General features: G+C 44.7%; 1 protein-coding gene across 2 annotated transcripts; it reads right to left on the bottom strand.

Moving 5' to 3' along the window:
• Positions 1-7771: 7771 nt before the first annotated feature.
• LOC119354933 (ankyrin repeat and SAM domain-containing protein 6-like) lies at positions 7772-11955 on the bottom strand. 2 transcript variants are annotated; one of them, XM_037621700.1, is made up of 6 exons: positions 11655-11955; positions 10679-10740; positions 10318-10583; positions 9091-9165; positions 8960-9022; positions 7772-8196 (listed from the first exon to the last, which is right to left on the bottom strand). In XM_037621700.1, the coding sequence occupies exons 1-6, from the start codon at positions 11777-11779 to the stop codon at positions 8152-8154; spliced, it is 636 nt and encodes a 211-aa protein (XP_037477597.1). In that variant the 5' UTR covers positions 11780-11955; the 3' UTR covers positions 7772-8151. The 2 variants fall into 2 exon arrangements, with proteins under 2 accessions (XP_037477597.1, XP_037477596.1); XM_037621699.1 differs by having other exon boundaries at positions 10318-10589; positions 11655-11951.
• Between the last annotated feature and the right edge of the window lie 9167 nt (positions 11956-21122).

Raw genomic sequence — 21122 nt, 5'->3', positions numbered from 1 at the left:
ACCCGCCATGGCTGTAGCACTGTGGCCATGTCCGCCGCCATCTCCACCTTTTCCCCGGTGATGGCTGCGTGTGCGAGATTTTTTGCTGGAGCCCGCATGCGCATGTGCTACAACCGGCCACTGAATTCATGCCACCAACCACAACATCGTCGGCGGCCACGGGGCAATGTTGTTGTGTGCGGGGAACAACCCCAAATTCTTTTTGCTACATCGGCTTTTTTTTTGCTGGAATCGGCGTCAATTTTTGCTACCACCATCTAAATTTTTTTGCTGGAACCATGGATCTTTTTTTTTGTTACCACCATCTTTGGATTTTGGTGGAAACAACCAATTTTTTGCAACCACTGGCTTTGTGTTTTGCTGGAACTAGCACACATTTTTGCTACAACCGTTGTCAATTTTTGCTCAAATGTTTTTGCTACATTCCATTCACTACGGAGTTGCGCCCGTCACGGCGGTGATGATGATTTTACTGGAACAGTAGTTGATTTTTGCAACAACCAACAAATGCTTTTGCTACGTCCATTCATGGCAGGTTGCGACCCGCGGCGATAACAATAACGTTTTTGCTGCAACCGTCATATGCTTTTTGGTACAACCGACATGTTTATTTGCTACAGCTTTTTTATGATGCAATTGGTGGCCATTTTGTTCGTGGAAACTCATGCGGCAAGGTACACTACGAGCTTGCCGACGAGTGTTGCGGTTGGCGACCGTCGTCACCGGAGTGCTACAACCATGGACGACAACCGAGGCAACGCACCAAAGTGCTACAACCATGGACGACAACCGAGGCAAGGTACACTACGAGCTTGCCGACGAGTGTTGCGGCCGGCAACCGTCGCCACCGGAGCTACAACCCCGTGGTATACGCAGTTGCATTCGTGGATCCGGCGAGGAACACAAGAGGCGACAAAGATGGTGCTGCGACCGGCTGCGAAAGGACAGCGGTGGTCCAAAACGAGGGCAGCATGGGTCTGGATTTGTGTGCAGGATCTAGCGAGGGGCGGCGGCACTACCTTTTTCTCGTGGGGCGGGGTGACGAAAGAGGAGGGAGGACAGATATGACGGTTATGCGCATTCAGATTGAACGGCTCTGGGTGGACCGGCCGAATTTGCGCCGGCGCCTAGCATCGCCCATTTATATTACTCAAGCATATCGACATTTCTGATGGGGTTTTTTCATGTAGAAAGAGGATTGTATATTACTAACATATCAACTTTTCCGATGGATTGTAACCAGACGTGTCAAGCACATTCATAGGAAAATGCCGGTGGCAAAAACTGGAGATGTACATCCCCTGACGGAGATGTGAAGTATTTTGCAGGGAAACGTTTCGACTAAAATAGAAGGGTACAGCATGGCGTGAGCATGCTTGAGTTCAGTATCTTGCAACGCGTACAGAATTGCAGATTACGTATAAAACTAAAATGCGAGAGTTTTGTCCAATATCACAGATCTAGCAATGATCGTGCATTATTGCAACGCAAGTTGCCATAATTCCGTACAAGGACGATGATCACCTGCTTATCTTAAATAACAGTGCAAAAACGGACAGAAAAATATGATACAGGTGTGTCGGGGCAATCGTCTTTGGCAGCTACTCTAGTCGCAAAGGATGATTGGCGTTGTTCGGAATGGTCTGGCAGTGGGTTCGGAGCTGGCGCATAGGAAGATCAAGGGAGGCATTTTTTACAACACTTTGGGAGGGAGAAATGGTGTTGCGCCAATTTTGGCTCTGTCCCCTTGAGAAGTTCGCTACACGCGCCCCTCTGTCGCAAAAAATTATCTGTTTAGGGCACATCTGAATTTCGGAGAAAGAACTCCAAAAAGATACTGAATAAGCCATTTGCGTAGTTTTAGATCATCAATTTGAGGAATTAAATATGTGTTGTATGCCATGGAAAATATGTCACTAGATTTTTGTATGGATGTAGTTTCTAAATATATATTTTTTGTCACATATAATGTACATATTTAGATAGTTAAATCATCGATCTAAAACTACACGGATGACTTGCATTTGGTTCCAACGATTTTTTTATGTTGGGACTAGAAAAATTCCCTAACAAATCAAAGACTTTTTTAAGACTTTTTCTAAAAGTCCTTAGAAGCACCTACTTGAATTTCTTTTCTAAAAAGTCGTAAGGACTAGAAAAAGTCGTAGGACTAGAAAACCAAACACCACCTGTTTAAATTAAGATAAATGATAGGAGTCAACAAGATGGATTAAAAGGAAAATAAAAAGACAGAAGAAAATGCTTGCAGACTCTTCGTGTAAATTAATGATACAATTTTGCGCATATCTAAATGTGCCCTAGACAAACCCTTAATGATAATAAGACTTAGATGTGCAATACTTAGAGCTCATTTAGACGTGCTTTAGCAAAACTGTTCTTCAAAACCATCATGAAATTTTGTTATGTTCACATTTGTTACAATTTGGGAATTAGCCATTCAATCAGTCTTACTACAAAGCAGACGAGAAATTTCGTGAAATATTAATCGTTTCAATGCCGCTCTAGGCAGTTCTCCTATCAAACTGTATCACCATCCGTCCGACGTGTTGTGCTACGAGTGAAGTAGGAAGAACAGGTTTAAAAATGTGAAGCCCTGATGTACACGAGACGCTATTGGTTAGACGCGGCGCATGTAACGAAGGGCACGCGTCGATCTTCCAGGCGTGTAACCGCGGCAGCTCATCCGATTAGGGTAGCCCGCTGCCACTTGACTTACACCTGGTTAACATAAAACACTTTTTCCTCTGTTGCCAATACATAAAAACCATGATCAGAAAAACAACCAAATAAAGGGGGGGAAAGGCCGTCCTGCAAAGCGGGATGTGGCAGCCAGGTCGTGAGCAAACGCGGATGTGAACATGAACCGCGTACGCCCGTGGAATACCGGCCGCCGAGAAAATCCAATCGAATACTCTTCGTCTCGCTGGGTATGGGAGGTGGCCAAGGAACCGGGGTCATCCCTGGCACCACATCACCAGCTTAACTCACGAGAGAAGGACGAGAGAGAGAGAGAAGAAAACCCAAAATCGGTAGCACGATTCGGTGGTGGGATGTGTCAGATCTCGACAAGAGCGAATCCGTGTGGAAAACCCGAAGAGACGCTCGGTCAGATGATCGACTGGTTCGCGTGTGGCTGGTGGTCAGAAGGCGCTCGGCCACCGCCGAAGCCGGCCGCGCGCCGCTGAACCAGCGAAACCAAAAACGAAACAACGGTCGGCAAACAAGAGAGATCCAAACAAAACGCCGGCGATAAAAGAGGAAGAGGGGAGATTCTTCTACTGCCGAAGCGGAACACGGGGAGAGGTTTCGGCGGCGCTGGTTATGTATATAGGGCGCATGGAGAGGTTCTCGCGCTAGGGTTTTCTGACGACTCCCCCGTTGGCGTGAATGGGCCTGCTACCCAGGGAGCTCAGTTCTGTAGCCTCAACCCAACCATGCGACCCAGGCCCAGGAAGAGGCCCGTCCATTCATATTGCCGGGACGGGATCTCATTTTTGTTTTTTGTTTTTTATTTTTTATTTTTCTTTTATTTTCGTTTTTATTACTCTCTCCGTTTACTTTTGTAAGTCGTTTCAGACAACTCAAAATAGGATGTTTTACACATTATCTGAAATATCTTCAAGATCTTATAAAAGTGAACAGAGACAGTATTACTTTTTACTTTTCTTCAAGTTTATTTACATATTAACAAAAAGTGTTCACAAATTTCAGAGAAGTTTATGTTCTCAAAGTTTGTTACATATTCAAAAAATATTCATGTTTCAAATACGGTTCAGGGATATCAAAAAATGTTCACGGTTTCAAAAAAAAATCATAATTTCAAAATATGTTCCTGCCTTTCAGAAAAAAAAATCACAAATTTAAAAAGTTTGGGGGTGTACTGTTTCAGAATTCAGAAAAAAAATGTCGTCGGCTATCTGTGCATCGCCCCACCAATGTGACGCAAAGATCAACAGATAGGAGCTCTCGGAAGGTTGTCATTTAATTCTCCCTGCATCACTCTGTTCAATTCTCTCCACCATAAACACTACTCCCTCCAATCCAGCAATTTTAGTACAAATTTGCGAGCATTAACCACACCTCTAACGGGCATGAGCCCTTGCTCTAGCTGCTAGGCAGGCAATGCTCGCAAAGGTGGATTGGGCGATGTGTGTTATACATGGAGGTCGATTGGGCAGGTGGGACTGGGCAATGTGTGTTGTACGCGGAGCCGGTAGTGGCGGAGCTAGAAGCAGGTTACGCCTGGGGCTATGATATGTTAAGTGATAAACTTCTATAATTTGCTATACTTTGTATGAAAGAATTATAAGGGAAGTTGTTATTGGGCCTGGGGCTATAGCCTTAGTTGCCCTGGGCCTGTCTCCGCTACTGCACGGAGGTCTAAGGATGAAAGTGGTTAGGATAATGTTCTTCTAAACCGGTTTTTTAAAAACAGTTTTTAGAACAAAGAAGGTATTCGCCAAAGGGATCCTCTGTTGTTGTACTTGTTTCTTATTCGTGCAGATACGTTATCAAGCCTATTGTTGTTTGAAGAGGAAGTTGGTGGCATGGATGAGATCAGGGTGTAAAGAAATGCATCATCAGTATTACACCTTTTTATTCGCTGATGATTCTCTGGTTCTTATGAAGGCAGATATGACTAATGCAACTTCTCTACGACAAGCTCTTGATACGTATTGCAAAAATTCAGGCCAAATGATTAGTGTAGCAAAATCAAGTGTTTTTTCAGCCCCAATATGCATGCAACATTGAGAACTGATATTTGTGGATGCCTCAATATTAAGACCGAAGCTCTGTCAGATAAATACCTTGGTTCACCAGCTCTAGTTGGAGCAGACAGGAGTGACTGTTTTAATCATTTTGTTGAAAGAGTTTGTTCACGAACATGTGGTTGGGATGAGAAGCAGTTGTCCATAGAAGGAAAGGAGATTTTATTAAAGTCAGTAACTCGGTCAATCCCTGTTTATGCAATGTCCATACTTACAATTTCTAAAGGGTGTGCAAAGAAATCACAAATGCAATCGCAAGATTTTGGTTGGGGGAGGATGAAAATCAAAGAGAATGCATTGGTGGAAATTACGTATCCCAAAAAGATGGAGGGATGGGCTTTCGAGGCATCCACTCTTTCGACTTAGCAATGTTTGCAAAGCAATGGTGGCGCCTACTTGATGATCAAGAGTCCTTATGTGCCAGAGTTCTTAATGCAAAATACTACCCAAGGTAGTCAGAATCCCGATTTGACTGCTAGAATCCTACGACTTCACGACCCTACGAAAGCATGTCGATCCAAATCCCACTATGAATCCGAATCAGGTAGAATCCATGTCGAGTCACGATCCAAATCATAGAATCCTGTACAAAACTGTACAATCTCGACTATGCTATGGACTACATCCGATTCTACTAACTTATCTAAGCTGTTTGCTTAGTTGTAGCAAAATAGTATGCCATCATCCAAACCCCTTTTCATATACCTTATGGACCTTTATTCCCCTCCTAAGTCCAAATGCTCAGCCGCGGACAGCTTTGATCCAGCTCTTAGAAACCCTAGATCGAAATTGAGGATCAGGCTTGTCAACATATGGAATTAGCGTGAAAAGGAGGATGCTTCAAGATTGATCGGAGAAGGAGAGCAAGACCCTTCAAGGTTTAGCATTGTAGGTCAGATAGACAAGTGATCGACTATTCGCGCACTCTAAAAAGAACATTAGTAAATTTCATGCATTGCAGGTTTAAATATTCTATATATTTCCCTCTCATATATGTTCCATACATGCGAGCTACAAGGTAGGTTAGCCATAAAAAGAAGTGGAATAAAACTAGCATTGATGTGTATGTTCTTTGCTCCATATTTAGTGTCAAAACTCTATAGAACCCATATAAATTTTTTGTGTGCATACAAAATATCTTATTTGAGTAAATCTAGTAGAATCCTCGATTCCACGACTCGATCTTACGACTCGATTCTGTCCGAGGAAAATCGATCCGACTCCGAGTCCCGACTCTGACTACCTTGATACTACCCCTCCGAAAACTTATTATATGTCGGACTGAAAAAGGGCGCCTTGTTCACTTGGCAGAGCATATATGCCGGCATTAATAAAACATTTAAACAAAGACATATTTGTTCACTTGGCAGAGCATATATGCCGGCATTAATAAAACATTTAAACAAGGACATATTTGGAGAATTGGAAAGAAGAGAAAGTGAATATCTGGGATGACCACTGGATTCCCTCGATCCCGTCAAGGAAAGTCGTTACCCCTAGAGCAGGTGTCTTGATTACAAAGGTGAATGAGCTTATAGACCCTACTACTAAAAGTTGGGACGAAGAACTTCTCCGTGATATTTTTAGCCCAATAGATGTTAACTGTATTCTCCAAATTCCATTAAGCTATAGCTCCTTTGATGACTTTGAAGCCTGGCATGGTACACAATCGGGACACTTCTCTGTTAAAACGACATACCACTTGGAGTGGAAACATCACTTTCAGCATACTGGAATATCGCGGTCTGGGCCATCCTTAGAGGACCCAATATGATCGATTCTATGGAAAATGCAAATTCCGGGCAAGGTCAAAAAAATTTGCTAGCGGACGCTACATGAGATCCTACAACTTAAGTCTATACTTGCTAATAGACATGTTGGAAGTATTGGCCAATGCCCAATCTGTGCGCAAGGAGTTGAGGATGTCAATCACCTGCTATTTCAGTGCAGCCGTGCTGTGGAGTTGTGGCGATTACTCAGACTTTCGGAGCTGATCTCACAGGCGGTGTTGGTTGACAGATCGGGTTCAGCAGTATTAGAGCACTTGCTATGTTTGCCTAACAGAAATATGCCTAATTTACCTTCTGTTGGTCTTAAGGAGGGCATTGATGTAACATGTGGTGGCTAAGGAGACAGCAGACTCACCAGAATCAGGGTCCCCCAAGTAATAGAAGCTCTTTAGCTATACATGAAATATGGCAAAAACTTTCAATTCGGAGGAATAAAACGAGCTGGGTTAACATGAAAGAAACCAACAGGTGGTTCAGTTAAAGTGAACGTGGATGTATCGTTCCATACTGAGAACAGAGGCGCCACTGGAGCAATTGTAAGAGATGATCATGGAGTATTTCTGGAGCGTCATGTTCCCCTATATACCTTACATTAGTGATGCATCTACACACTGTTTTTATCCTGACTGGTATGGTAGGATCTATAGAATTTATGCATTGTGTTCGTTAAACTAATGAGGCATCCCACTCGTTAGCAAAATTTGCTTATGATAGAAATTCTTCTTCTAAGTGGGTCAATGAACCCCCAAATTTTCCAGTGAATGCCATTGCAAATGATGTAACTATTACCAATTCAATAAAGCAGCCATGATGGCATTCCCTAAAAATAAGATTGAACGAACAATCATCCAGGAGCTCCCATCTGCCTATCTTTGCGGCAGATTGGCAGGGCAACGCAGAGACACTTCCGGGATGAAGCAGACGGCATATCCACTGCCACCCACAAAGCAAAATTACACTAATCTTCATTACTTTAATAATCATGTTGGTTTAACTTTTGGTTCACACACATGTGGACTCTGCCAGCTTGCATCCCTTAGATCACCATAACACAAGACAGTGTGAGCTGAGGCTGCTTAATTTTCTGAGATTAATTAATTTCAACACCTTGTTTCTTTCTCTATGACCAACCTCTCTTGTAAATAGATTCCTAACATGTCAGCTCAAAAGAAAAACATTCCGAACAAGGGCTGAGCATGAAAACAGATGAAACTTAAAACCTTTACACTGAGCAACGCAACACTGAAATACTAACTGAAGAATCTCAACTCTATTACTCTAATAATGCCAGTTTCCAATGAAAAAAAAGGCATAATAATAGTATACAGCGAGAACATCACAGCAGCTTCAACAGCACGGATACCTCATCAGTTAAATCAGCTGGTCTGGCCAGGAAAGCATGCAGACCAGATAAACAACAGCAGTCTAATAATCTTACAGCAACATGCCATTACAAGAGACACCGCATTGTTTACCTGTACCACTGCTTTCCAAGATATGCCAAATTTGCAGATGAGCAAAAACCTACCACATCTCCCTGCTTTTCTACATTGTACTCCAGGGACATTGCCCTACGCTCTGGATTCCAAGGCAAGGGTAATCTTCTTCCTAGGACCCTGAAAGAACATGCACCTTAAGCTTGACCTTTGCGACTAGAGGCAAAGTATACGCATGCACAAATAAGAATGCAGACTTACAAAAGAGTTACTTTACATTCAATTTGGCATTAACATACGTGCCATATCCCCGGACAAAAAATGTAAGTGCAGGCAGTAGTTCTGTAAAGCAGGTTCAGTCCAGTTCCTCAGAAAAATGATGCATTCTAACTACGTGCTTATGTGTCCTTGTGGTAGGAGCTTGTACCCTACCAGGCCTGGGGCGTAGGTTGTAGGGGAGGGAGGGGAAAGGGCGAGGGCTGGTGCGCGGCGGCCGGCGGCGTGGCGCCGTCCTTGCGACGGGAGCAGCGGCGGCGAAAGCAGGAGGCGGCTAGGGTTTAGGTCTCCCGGCTCCCTAAGGGAAGCCGAGCAAATATTGATTGCTTCTTGCTTGATTAGATTGATACATCTCCTCTCCTTATATAGAGAGGTTTACTTGACTCCTAAGCAAATGATCCTAATACAATAAGTTACTTGACTCCTAAGCAAATGATCCTAATACAATAAGATAATTGGGCTAAGCCCCTAATTAAGATACTTGGGCCATAACCCACTGGGCTAAGCCCCTATGCCGGTCATAACACCTTGTTTAACAGTTGAGTCTACAGTTTATGCAAAATATAGCCAAACCATACTGAAATTACTCCTTAGATGAAGGATGTGAGAAGCCAAGAAATGCCTATTGTTGCAAAATTAAAGATCCGGCATGATGTGGTGCTCTTACCATCGGGATGCCCAACGCCTTGAGATCACTTTCAGTCATGTGACGTAGGGCCGCCATGTCAACCTGCAAAACAACAATTGTCAACTAAACAGACGAAAAAACAATGTAATGATTTAGGTAAATAGTCAAACCTCCTCCGCCTGGAAGGTAATAGAATACTTCTCAAGTCCAAGTGATTTCAGAAAACTGTCGAGTGGACTTTCAGCCTACAAGCATTCCCAAAAGAAAAGATGTTAGATCAGAAAGCAAAACAAGCCAGAAAGTATATTTCTAAAAATGGTATATCACACATTCCCCAAAATAAGCAAGCTTACTAGCGAGCTACATCATGCACATTTAAAGTTTTATATAAGGTGTTCCACATTGGACTCTCTGCCTTAACCTACATACAACAACACCAGAATTGAAGCAAACTAGAGACGTGGTAATAGTTAATTCTACACACTCCCAAGCGCAAACTAGAGACATGGTAATAGTTAATTCTACACACTCCCAAGCCAAAGATGAGTAATTTCAATAAATGTCGCCAAGGGACAACTAGAGGAGATAAACCTGTGCTGAAAGGTACCTACTACCAAGGCAACATCCAACATTCAGCAACCCATTGTTGGTTAACTAGGGCAGAGGTTTTGAACAGAACAATTCAGCAGACCCTCATCACGAGTTCTTCATACTGAAATGTAGCATGACCACTTGACAGATGATAGAGCTAATGTGATTGTTGCTTTCTTGGAAGTATAACAAAGTGTAAAGCACCATTATCCCTTCATTAAAAGCTTGTATTATGGAAACCAGACTATATATACACACGAGTTCAGGTACACATTCGCCTATAGTAAATCCTACTACCAGGAGGTACCAAACTTCCACGGGGTCCAGCTATAGAAGTACCTATGCTTACATGACAGTGGCTAATGGGATTTCTCAAAATTCTATCAAGGTCGGCATAAGTGATCCAAGGGAAATGCTGAAAACGCACATGTTATCCTAGTAATCTTTGTAGGAAGAGGGCTGTTCTTTGCAAATGAAATGCTAATGAGAGAGCTTAAAATAAAACATACACATAAACTCAATAAATAAAGGCTCAAACCTATGTAATGTAGACAAATATACCACCGGGATCAAGTGTTAATAGATACTCTGTATGGAATAGAAAAACATAGCAAGCTAAGCAAACATAGTGTCACAGCATTATCCAAAAGAGTTACTACAAATTTCATGCTGGGCATCATTTAGAAAGATCAGTTCCAGCAATTGATCTTTCAAGCTATTCATCAACCACTAAATAAAGTCTAGCGTTCTGGTACATGTGGAAAGCAAGAAACTGGGAAACTGTGTATCACCAACAGAATTCATACCTTTGGCTGAGAAGTCTTCTTGGATGTTGATGGTTTTGATACTTTCTTACTTAGGCGTACAGGCCTTTCATCAACAATTTCACGCCTTGTGACTTTCACAACCTCTGACACCGGTTTCCTCTTTTGAGGGTCAACATTTGATGGTTGTGCGTGCATTGTTCCAGATAACATCTCACGTAGATCACGTACCCCGGAACCCTTTTGGCCAGCAAACCCTTGCTGAGAGCTTTTCTTCTGAAGCTTGAATCGCAAATCCCGTGGATCAACTGATCCTTAAGTGCAGACAGATAAGAGTTAAATGGGGCCAAAATAAAAGGTAGGTTGCCTTACTTCATTTAAGATACATCAACAAATAGATTACTTGAAGCTGATTCATCATCCCGGTAAAGATCATGCTTCCATTTATCATCAGTTTGTCGTTGCCTACAGATAGCATACATCAAGAAATCAATACGCGTGAAATTAGCTAGTCTAGTGAAGTGGGGAAACATGATAGTACAATGCTCGCAAGAACTATAGACCCCTTAATAACTTAAACCATGCGTACTAGCAAAGAACATTGATCTTTCTTTTACAAGCAGGCTTAAATACATCAAGGCTCGTGTCAGCAAGCTTTACAAAGTATAAGTTTATACATGAGGATAGAAGTGAACCAACATATCCACCCTCGATACTTTCAGACTAGAAAGCAGGACTATTTTCTTTAGAAATAACAAACTATCTATTAAAAAATCAATAGCAATGCATTGGTGATTGATTCTGCAACAGTTCATACCTCAGTTACATAAGTTACTGCTAGATTGAGTAAAACACCGTGTCCAAGGTTACATCGCTAGCTTCTAGCTCCCACAAGCGCTATCAACTAGTATTATCCGAGCTCATTCCATAGTCCATACCATGATACTCAACATATGAAATCACAAATCCTCAGGTAAAACAGTAAAGCAAGCGCTTGACCAAAAAAAAGGATTATCCAGAAACCTACGCTGCAATTCCCATGTTATGCTGCATAATGACGTGGCGTCCAACAGACCAATTCATGATATTTGTCATGCAGAATCATTGAATCTGACACCACAATTTCCATCGCTCAGACAAACAACACACATCACGCGGCTCAAAGCTCGTCCTTACTCTCCACAACCTCAATTCTAACATGAATGAAGGCATGGAATCTAGGGGCGCCGCCCTCAGCACGAGCAACCTAAAACAAGGCCCTAATTTCCACCATCCTAAGCACATAGGAACGCACAGAGCGAGAAGCCCCAAGCTAAGGTTACAGAGGGAGCCGTGGAAACGATATGGAAGGAGCAGGTGGGAGCGGAACTTAAGCTGACCTCTTGGACAGCGCGTTACGAGCCCGGCCGGCGGCGTCCGCGCCGCCGCGGTCGGAGGGGAGGTCGGCGTCAAGGCGGTCATGGATGGAGCGCTTGCGGCCGGTGGAGATCTGGTCTGCATACATCTCTGTCCCTGTTCCTACGTACTAGGGGAGGGTGGTTGGTCTAGGGTTTCGACTTTCGAGCCGACACGAGATGAGGGATGAGGGAGGGAAGAGAGGAGGAGGGACGGTGGCGAGGCGAAGGAGATGAACGAACGGAGGAAAATGGCAGGTAGGGCTGGGACGCGGGCCCAGTTGTCTGTACACGAATTTATATGGACCCGACTAGCTGGCACCCGAGTGCCCGCCCATATACGGAAAGAAACCACGCCGCGCGGACACGCAAAAATGAAACCACATGCCCCACGTCTTGTCGCTTCACCTGATCGAGCCGATCACGGGTTCCTGTCGTCGGTCCCTCCCCCTCCTTGCATCCTCGCGCACGCTCCGCTACTATCCCCAGCGCCCTCACGCACCTCACGCGACCACTTTCTCCCTTTTCTTTGAAAGACAAGTCCGCGCAGGGGTCCCCTTCTTCCTCCTTATTCCTCTTTTCTTCCTCTAAAATAGATTTGCCCCATCAATGGCGTCTTGAAGAACAAGCCGACGCAAGAACCTCTCTTTGCTCCTCCTTGCTCCAAAAATCAGATCTGGAGACAACAAAGGAGAGCCTACCTCCCCCCAAAAAGGTAAGCACCACCTCTCCCGGCTTTCTCTCTTCCCTACTCAACCACCCCAGCCTTGCCCTACTTGAACATCAACTAGTTTTTAGTTTGTTCTTTGATTTGGTGAAAAAAATAAGAGCAACTTGTAGATTGCTTTGAGCCAACCATATGTATGGCATGCATCTTGAGCAACTCTTATGAAACAAAAAGTAACACCAGTACAAAAATAGGGCAACTCTAGTGCGAAAAAATATGCAGGAGCATTGCACAGCTTTGCAGGTACATTGCAACACCAAAACCTAATTCTCTATACTGTATGCATTGAAACAACTCTGTGCGATGGTAGCTGTGCAAAAAGTCTAGAGTTGCCTCTAGTAGGTGTAAAAACAGGGAAACTCTAGTACTAAACACATGCAACTCCCTGTGCATGAAAGCATGTACAACCAAAAAAATATAAAACTCATGTTAGAAGCGGGTAGAAAAAGTAGTAACTTGCATGTGTTAAAACACAACTTTTACATATCAGTATGGTTCTCGCTAAGACACAAATGACAAACGCATAAAAGGACACATAAAAACATATTCGAGCAATCCCACACTAAGGTACTTTGCTATATTGCATATGGTCTCACTAAAAAAAGGCATAAACTACACTAAAGGATAGGCCTTCTGTTGGGGAATGTAGCATGCAATTTCAAAAAAAATCCTACGATCACGCAAGATCTATCTAGGAGATGCATAGCACCGAGACGGGGAGAGTGTGTCCATGTACCCTCGTAGACCGAAAGCGGAAGCTTTATATTAACGCGGTTGATGTAGTCGAACGTCTTCACGATCCAACCGATCCAAGTACTGAACGTACAGCACCTCCGTGTTCAGCACACGTTTAGCTCGATGACGTCCCTCGAGCTCTTGATCCAGTAGAGGGTCGAGGGAGAGTTCCGTCAGCACGACGACATGGTGACGGTGTTGGTGATGTGATCCGCGCAGGGCTTCGCCTAAGAACTACGACGCTATGACCAGATGAGTAAACTGTGGAGAGGGGCACCACACACGGCTAAGAGAACAATTGATGTGCTTTGGGGTGCCCCCTGCCCCCATATATAAAGGAGGGGAGGAGGAGGCCGACTACCAAGGGGCGCGCCAGGGAGAGGGGAGTCCTACTAGGACTCCAGTCCTAGTAGGATTCGGCCCTCCTTTTTTTCCTTCTTCCAGAGGGGGAAAGGGGGAAATGAGAGGGAGTAGGAGAAGGAAAGGGGGGCGCCGCCCCCTTCCCTAATCCAGTTCGGCCTCCTCCCTTGTGGGGGCGCACCAGCCCGTTGTGGGCTGGTTAGCCTTCCTCCTATGGCCCATATCTTTCCTCGGGGTGTTCCGGTAACCCCTCCGGTACTCCGGTATGTACCCGATACACTCTGGAACCCTTCCGGTGTCGGGATACTACCTTTCAATATATCGATCTTTACCTCTCGACCATTTTGAGACTCCTCGTCATGTCCGTGATCTCATCCAGGGCTCTGAACAAACTTCGGTCACCAAAACACATAACTCATAATATAAATCGTCATCGAACGTTAAGCGTGCGGACCCTACGGGTTCAAGAACTATGTAGACATGACCGAGACACATCTCCGGTCAAAAACCAACAGCGAAACCTAGATGCTCATATTGGTTCCTACATATTCTACGAAGATATTTATCGGTCAATTCGCAATAACAACATATTTTATTCCCTTTGTCATCGGTATGTTACTTGCCCGAGATTCGATCGTCGGTATCATCATACCTAGTTCAATCTCATTACTGGCAAATCTCATCATCCCGCAACTAACTCATTAGTCACATTGCTTGCAAGGCTTATAGTGATGTGCATTACCGAGAGGGCCCAGAGATACCTCTCCGATACTCGGAGTGACAAATCCTAATCTCGATCTATGCCAACCCAACAAACACCTTTGGAGACACCTGTACATCATCTTTATAATCACCCAGTTACGTTGTGACGTTTGATAGCACACAAGGTGTTCCTCCGGTATTCGGGAGTTGCATAATCTCATAGTCAAAGGAATATGTATAAGTCATGAAGAAAGCAATAGCAATAAAACTAAACGATCAACACGCTAAGCTAACGGATGGGTCTTGTCCATCACATCATTCTCCTAATGAGGTGATCTCGTTCATCAAATGACAAGACATGTCTGTGGTCGGGAAACTTAACCATCTTTGATTAACGAGCTAGTCAAGTAGAGGTATACTAGGGACATTTTGTTTTGTCTATGTATTCACACATGTACTAAGTTTCCGGTTAATACAATTCTAGCATGAATAATAAACATTTATCATGATATAAGAAAATATAAATAACAACTTTATTATTGCCTCTAGGGCATATTCCCTTCAGTCTCACACTTGCACTCGAGTCAATAATCTAGTTCACATCGTCATGTGATTTAACACCAATACTTCACATCTTTATGTGATTAGTTCACATCTCCATGTGACTAATACCCAAATGGTTTACTAGAGTCAATAATCTAGTTCACATCGCTATGTGATTAACACCCAAAGAGTGATCATGTTTTGCTTTGTGAGATAAGTTTAGTCAATGGGTCTACCACATTCAGAGCCGTATGTATTTTGCAAATTTTCTATGTCTATAATGCTCTGCACGGAGCTACTCTAGCTAATCGCTCCCACTTTCAATATGTATCCAGATTGAGACTTAGAGTCATCCGGATCAGTGTCAAAGTTTGCACCGACGTAACCCTTTACAATGAACTTTTCGTCACCTCCATAACCGAGAAACATGTCCTTATTACACTAAGGATAATTTTGACCGATGTCCAGTGATCCACTCCTGGATCACTATTGTACCCTCTAGCCAAACTCATGGTGAGGTACACAATAGGTCTGGTACACAACATATCATACTTTATAGAACCTATGACTGAGGCATAGGAAATGACTTTTCATTCTCTTTCTATTTTCCGCCGTGGTCGAGTTTTGAGTCTTTACTCAACTTCACACCTTACAATGCAGGCAAGAACTCCTTCTTTGACTGATCCATTTTGAACTCCTTCAAAATCTTATCAAGGTATGTACTCATCGAAAGTCTTATCAAGCGTCTTGATATATCTTTATAGATCTTGATGCCCAATGTGTAAGTAGCTTCACTGAGGTCTTTCATTGAAAAATTCTTATTCAAGTGTCCTTTTATGCTATCCTGAAGTTCTTTATTATTTCCAATCAACAATATGTCATCCACATATAATATCAGAAATGCTACAGAGCTCCCACTCACTTTCTTGTAAATACAGACTTCTCCAAAAGTTTGTATAAAACCATATGCTTTTTCACACTATCAAAGCATACATTCCAACTCCGAGATGCTTGCACCAGTCCATAAATGGATCACTGGAGCTTACACACTTTGTTAGCACCTTTCGGATTGACAAAACCTTCTGGTTGCATCATATACAACTCTTATTTAAGAAATCCATTAAGGAATGCAGTTTTGATATCCATTTGCCAAATTTCATAAAATGCGGCAATCGCTAACATGATCCAGACAAACTTTAAGCATAGATACGAGTGAGAAACTCTCATCGTAGTCAACACCTTGAATTTGTCGAAAACCTTTTGCGACAATTCGAGCTTTGTAGATAGTAACACTACTATCAGTGTCCATCTTCATCTTGAAGACCCATTTAATCTCAATGACTCGTTGATCATCAGACAAGTCAATCAAAGTCCATACTTTGTTCTCATACATGGATCCCATCTCAGATTTCATGGCCTCAAGCCATTTCACGAAATCTGGGCTCATCATCGCTTCCTCATAGTTCGTAGGTTCGTCATGGTCTAGTAACATGACTTTCAGAACAGGATTACCGTACCACTCTGGTGCGGACCGTACTCTGGTTGACCTACGAGGTTCGGTAGTAACTTGATCTGAAGTTTCATGATCATCATCATTAGCTTCCTCACTAATTGGTGTAGGAATCACTGGAACTGATTTCTGTGATGAAGTACTTTCCAATTCGGGAGAATAAAACTACCTCATCAAGTTCTACTTTCCTCCCACTCACTTCTTTCGTTAGAAAATCCTTCTCTAGAAAGGATCCTGTTACGCCCATAATGCGGCTATATCTCCCATGTGTCGGGGCACGACTTAGAGGCATAGCCGCATGGTAGTTTAGTCGCAAGTGGGGTAATCTTCACACAATCCCATGTACTGAATAAGAAAGGGATAAAGAGTTGGCTTACAATCGCCACTTCACACAAATAACAAGTTAAACATACATCATCCAGAATACGATCAAGGTCCGACCACGGAACCAAAATAAAAGAAGACAACCCCAAATGCTAGATCCCCGATCGTCCCAACTGGGCTCCACTACTGATCATTCGGAAAAGACACAAAACAACGACTAAGATCTTCATCGAGCTCCCACTTGAGCTCGGTTGCATCACCTACACTGGTATCATCGGCACCTGCAACTGTTTGGAAGTATCTGTGAGTCACGAGGACTCAGCAATCTCACACCCGTGAGATTAAGACTATTTAAGCTTATGGGTGGGGTAAGGTAATGAGGTGGAGCTGCAGCAAGCACTAAGCATATATGGTGGCTAACATACACAAATAAGAACGAGAAGAGAAGCAACACAACGGTCGAGAAGCTAGAAGTGATCTTGAAGCTACTTACGTTCAAGCATAACACAAGACCGTGTTCACTTCCCGGACTCCGCCGGAAAGCGACCATCACGGCTACACACGCGATTGATGCATTTTAATTAAGTCAAGTGTCAAGTTATCTACAACCGGACATTAACAAATTACCATCTGCCACATAACCGCGAGCACGGCTTTCAAAAGTTTATACCCTGCAGGGGTGAGGGAGTCCTGGATTAGGGGGGTCTCCGGACAGCCGGACTATATCCTTTGGCCGGACTATTGGACTATGAAGTTACGAGATTGAAGACTTCGTCCCATGTCCGGATGGGACTCTACTTGGCGTGGAAGGCAAGCTAGGCAATACGGATATGTATATCCCCTCCTTTGTAACCGACCTTGTGTAACCCTAGCCCCCTCTGGTGTCTATATAAACCGGAGGGTTTTTAGTCCGTAGGACAACAGACAATCATACCATAGGCTAGCTTCTAGGGTTTAGCCTCTCTGATCTCGTGGTAGATCAACTCTTGTACTACTCATATTATCAAGAATAATCAAGTAGGACGTAGGGTTTTACCTCCATCAAGAGGGCCCGAACCTGGGTAAAACATCATGTCCCCTGCCTCCTATTACCATCCGCCTTAGACGCACAGTTCGAGACCCCCTACCCGAGATCCGCTGGTTTTGACACCGACATTGGTGCTTTCATTGAGAGTTCCTCTATGTCGTCACCATTAGGCTTGATGGCTCCTTCGATCATCGATAGCGATGCAGTCCAGGGTGAGACTTTTCTCCCCGGACAGATCTTTGTATTCGGCGGCTTCGCACTGCGGGCCAACTCGCTTGGCCATCTGGAGCAGATCGAGGGTTACGCCCCTGGCCACCAGATCAGGTTTGGAAGCTTAAACTACACGGCCGACATCTGTGGAGACTTGATCTTCGACGGATTCGAGCCCCTGCCAAGTGCGCTGCACGGTCATGATGAGCATGATTTAGCTCTACCATCGGAAAGTGTTCAGGAGACCGCACCGGCAACCGCTCCGACCCTCAATTTGGAGCCAATTGCGCCATCCATGGACGGGTGGATAGACCCCGCCACGGAGGTCGTATTCTCAGCGGCGATCAAGCCGAGGATCGACCTTACCCTTCACGGGAGCCGTGACGCCGAACTACTGGATTCATCCCCGGCCACGGACTCCGAACCGCCTGCGCCCGTGCCTGTCGAATCCGACTGGGCGCCGATCATGGAGTTCACCTCTGCGGATATCTTTCAGCACTCGCCTTTCGGCGACATACTGAACTCATTAAGGTCTCTCTCCTTGTCAGGAGAGTCCTGGACGAACTATGTCCGGCAGGATTGGGATGCGGATGACGAAGAAGTTCGCCGCCCACCCACCACCCACTTAGTAGCCACTGTCGATGATTTGACCGACATGCTCGACTTCGACTCTAAAGACATCGACGGCATGGACGATGATGCAGGAGACGAACAGGAACCACTGCCCACAGGGCACTGGATGCCCACTTCATCATATGATGTATACATGGTGGACACACCCAAAGAAAACGAAGACGAGGAACGGAAGGACGCAGCGATGGGTTGTTCCCTCGAGAAGCAGTCAAAGCGGCGGCGTAAGGGCCACTCCAAATCCCGCCTCGGCAGAAACAACGATCATATAGACCCACGATAGAGAAGGGTGAACCATTGCCCGACCACGGCAACACGGAAAATCAAACCGAATAACCCGACTCCGTCAAAGATAACAGTTCGGACGACATCACACCGGACACGCACCCGGAGCAACAGAATGCCCATCAAAGGCTTGTTGCCACCGCGAGGAGTCTGAAAAAGCAGAAGCAAAGGCTTAGGGCTGCACAAGACACACTCAGAATCAGATGGAGTGAAGTACTCAACACTGCAGCGAAGTACAGCGGTAATCACCACACCAAGAGCTACCCGAAGCGAAAGTTGCTACCTGAATTTGATGAGGAGGCCTTAGATCCCCCGCAATTAAAAAACAAAACGGCCATCCGGTCGGATATATGACCTCGTGGCCAACATAGAGCGGCAAACGACGCCGCACTAAGCCAGTAGGCGATCCACGCAAGGGCTCACATCAAAAGGACGGCGCAACCAGATCCATATACGGGCCACGCAAGCGCGCTCCAGCATGCAATGCAACACAACAAACATCCGAACACCACGGTACACCCAAATACAGGGGTGCTGCACACCCCCTATGTTTCACCGATGAGGTGCTGGACCATGAATTTCCAGAGGGATTCAAACCCGTAAACATAGAGGCGTATGACGGAACGACAGACCCTGGGGTCTGGATTGAGGATTACATCCTCCATATCCATATGGCTCGAGGAGATGATCTCCACGCCATTAAGTACTTACCCCTCAAGCTCAAAGGGCCATCTCGGCACTGGCTTAAAAGCCTCCCCGAAAACTCCATTGGAAGCTGGGAAGAGCTCAAAGACGCCTTTCGGGAAAAATTTCAAGGGACCTATGTCCGACCACCGGATGCAGACGATTTAAGTCATATAACTCAACAGCCCGGAGAGTCAGCCCAAAAGCTTTGGAACAGGTTCCTCACTAAAAAGAACCAAATAGTTGACTGTCCGGATGCCGAAGCCTTAGCAGCTTTCAAGCGCAGCGTTCGAGACGAATGGCTTGCCAGACACCTCGGCCAAGAAAAGCTGAGAACAATGGCAACATTAACAAGCCTCATGACCCACTTTTGCGCGGGCGAGGACAGCTGGTTAGCCCGATGCAGCACCAGCGACCCAAGTACATCCGAAGTCAGGGACGGAAATGGGAAATCACGATGCAGCAAAAACAAGCGCCGGAATAAAGAAGACAACCCGAAGAGCACGGCGGTTGTAAGTGCATCTAGTGCCACCCCTAGCTGGTTTTGGAGTATTGACGACAAACCTAGTTGAGGGACTAATGTGTTTATGAGAATTGCAGGATAACACAGGTAGAAGTCCCTCATTGATTCGGTTTTCCTACCAGAGATGACCCCTAAAAATGTATGAAGACATTGAAGTCAAAGGTGGTATATGAAGATATTCACATTGAAGACTATGACAAGAGAAGACACCACATGAAGCCTATGGAGCTCGAAGACTTAGATCTTTCGTAGTTCTTTTTCTTTTGTGTTGAGTCATAGGAACCACCGTACTGTTAAGTGGGGTCCAAGAGAACCAGTCAGAATGACTGAAGTGATGCCTAACCAAAACCTATGTCTTCGAGTGAAGACTATGAGAGTGAATCTTGTCCAGAGTCGGACAAGTCAGGTTTGCTTGTAGCCCAAGTAAAAGTTGTCGTGTGAGTTTGAAATCTGACCGTTGGAACACGTGTCAGTTCCTTAGTGACCTAGGGTCATTTCGGACAAATCAGGTCGGGTTGCCAAGTGGCTATAAATAGCCCACCCCCCACAACCATAAACGGTTGGCTGCTCAGATTAAGAGTATGACTTTTGTCGTTTGAGAGCAACCCACCTCGAAGCCTTTGAGAGAGAATTCCTTGCGAGGATAAAGCCCTGACCACCCAGAGCCAAAGAGAATTGGGCATCACTTGAGTCTTCTTGTCTGTGTGATCTGAAGACTTATTACACTTGAGGACTGTGCATCCTCCAGCCGGTTAGGCGTCGCGTTCTGAGCATCCAAGAGACATTGTGGATTGCCGGTGAATGAAGTCTGTGAAGGTTTGGAAGTCTACCTTGAAGACTTACCAGAGTGATTGGGCGAGGTCTGTGTGACCTTAGCTCAAGGGGAATACGGTGAGGACTGGGTCTCCTGAGCTGCGTGTTCAGGACTGGGTGTCCGGGACTGTGTGTCCTAAGGTTTAAATACCTAGCCGCCCCAACCAGACGTACAGTTGTCACAGCAACTGGAACTGGTCCAACAAATCATTGTCTTCAACGAGTCACTGGTTTCATCTTCCCTTCCCTTTACTTACTGTTGCTCCTTGTGAAGTCATTGTATGTTTGCACTATCTTTTGTCTTCACTGAGTGACTGTATGTTTTGTATGGCTTCATAATATCTTCCTACCTGATCCTTACTACATTGCTGCTATTAAGT

Source organism: Triticum dicoccoides, chromosome 2A (genome assembly GCF_002162155.2).
Source record: "Triticum dicoccoides isolate Atlit2015 ecotype Zavitan chromosome 2A, WEW_v2.0, whole genome shotgun sequence".
Taxonomy (NCBI): Eukaryota; Viridiplantae; Streptophyta; class Magnoliopsida; order Poales; family Poaceae; genus Triticum; species Triticum dicoccoides.
The sequence above is the reverse complement of the archived record's forward strand: the minus strand, read 5'-3'. Positions and strand labels throughout refer to the sequence as shown.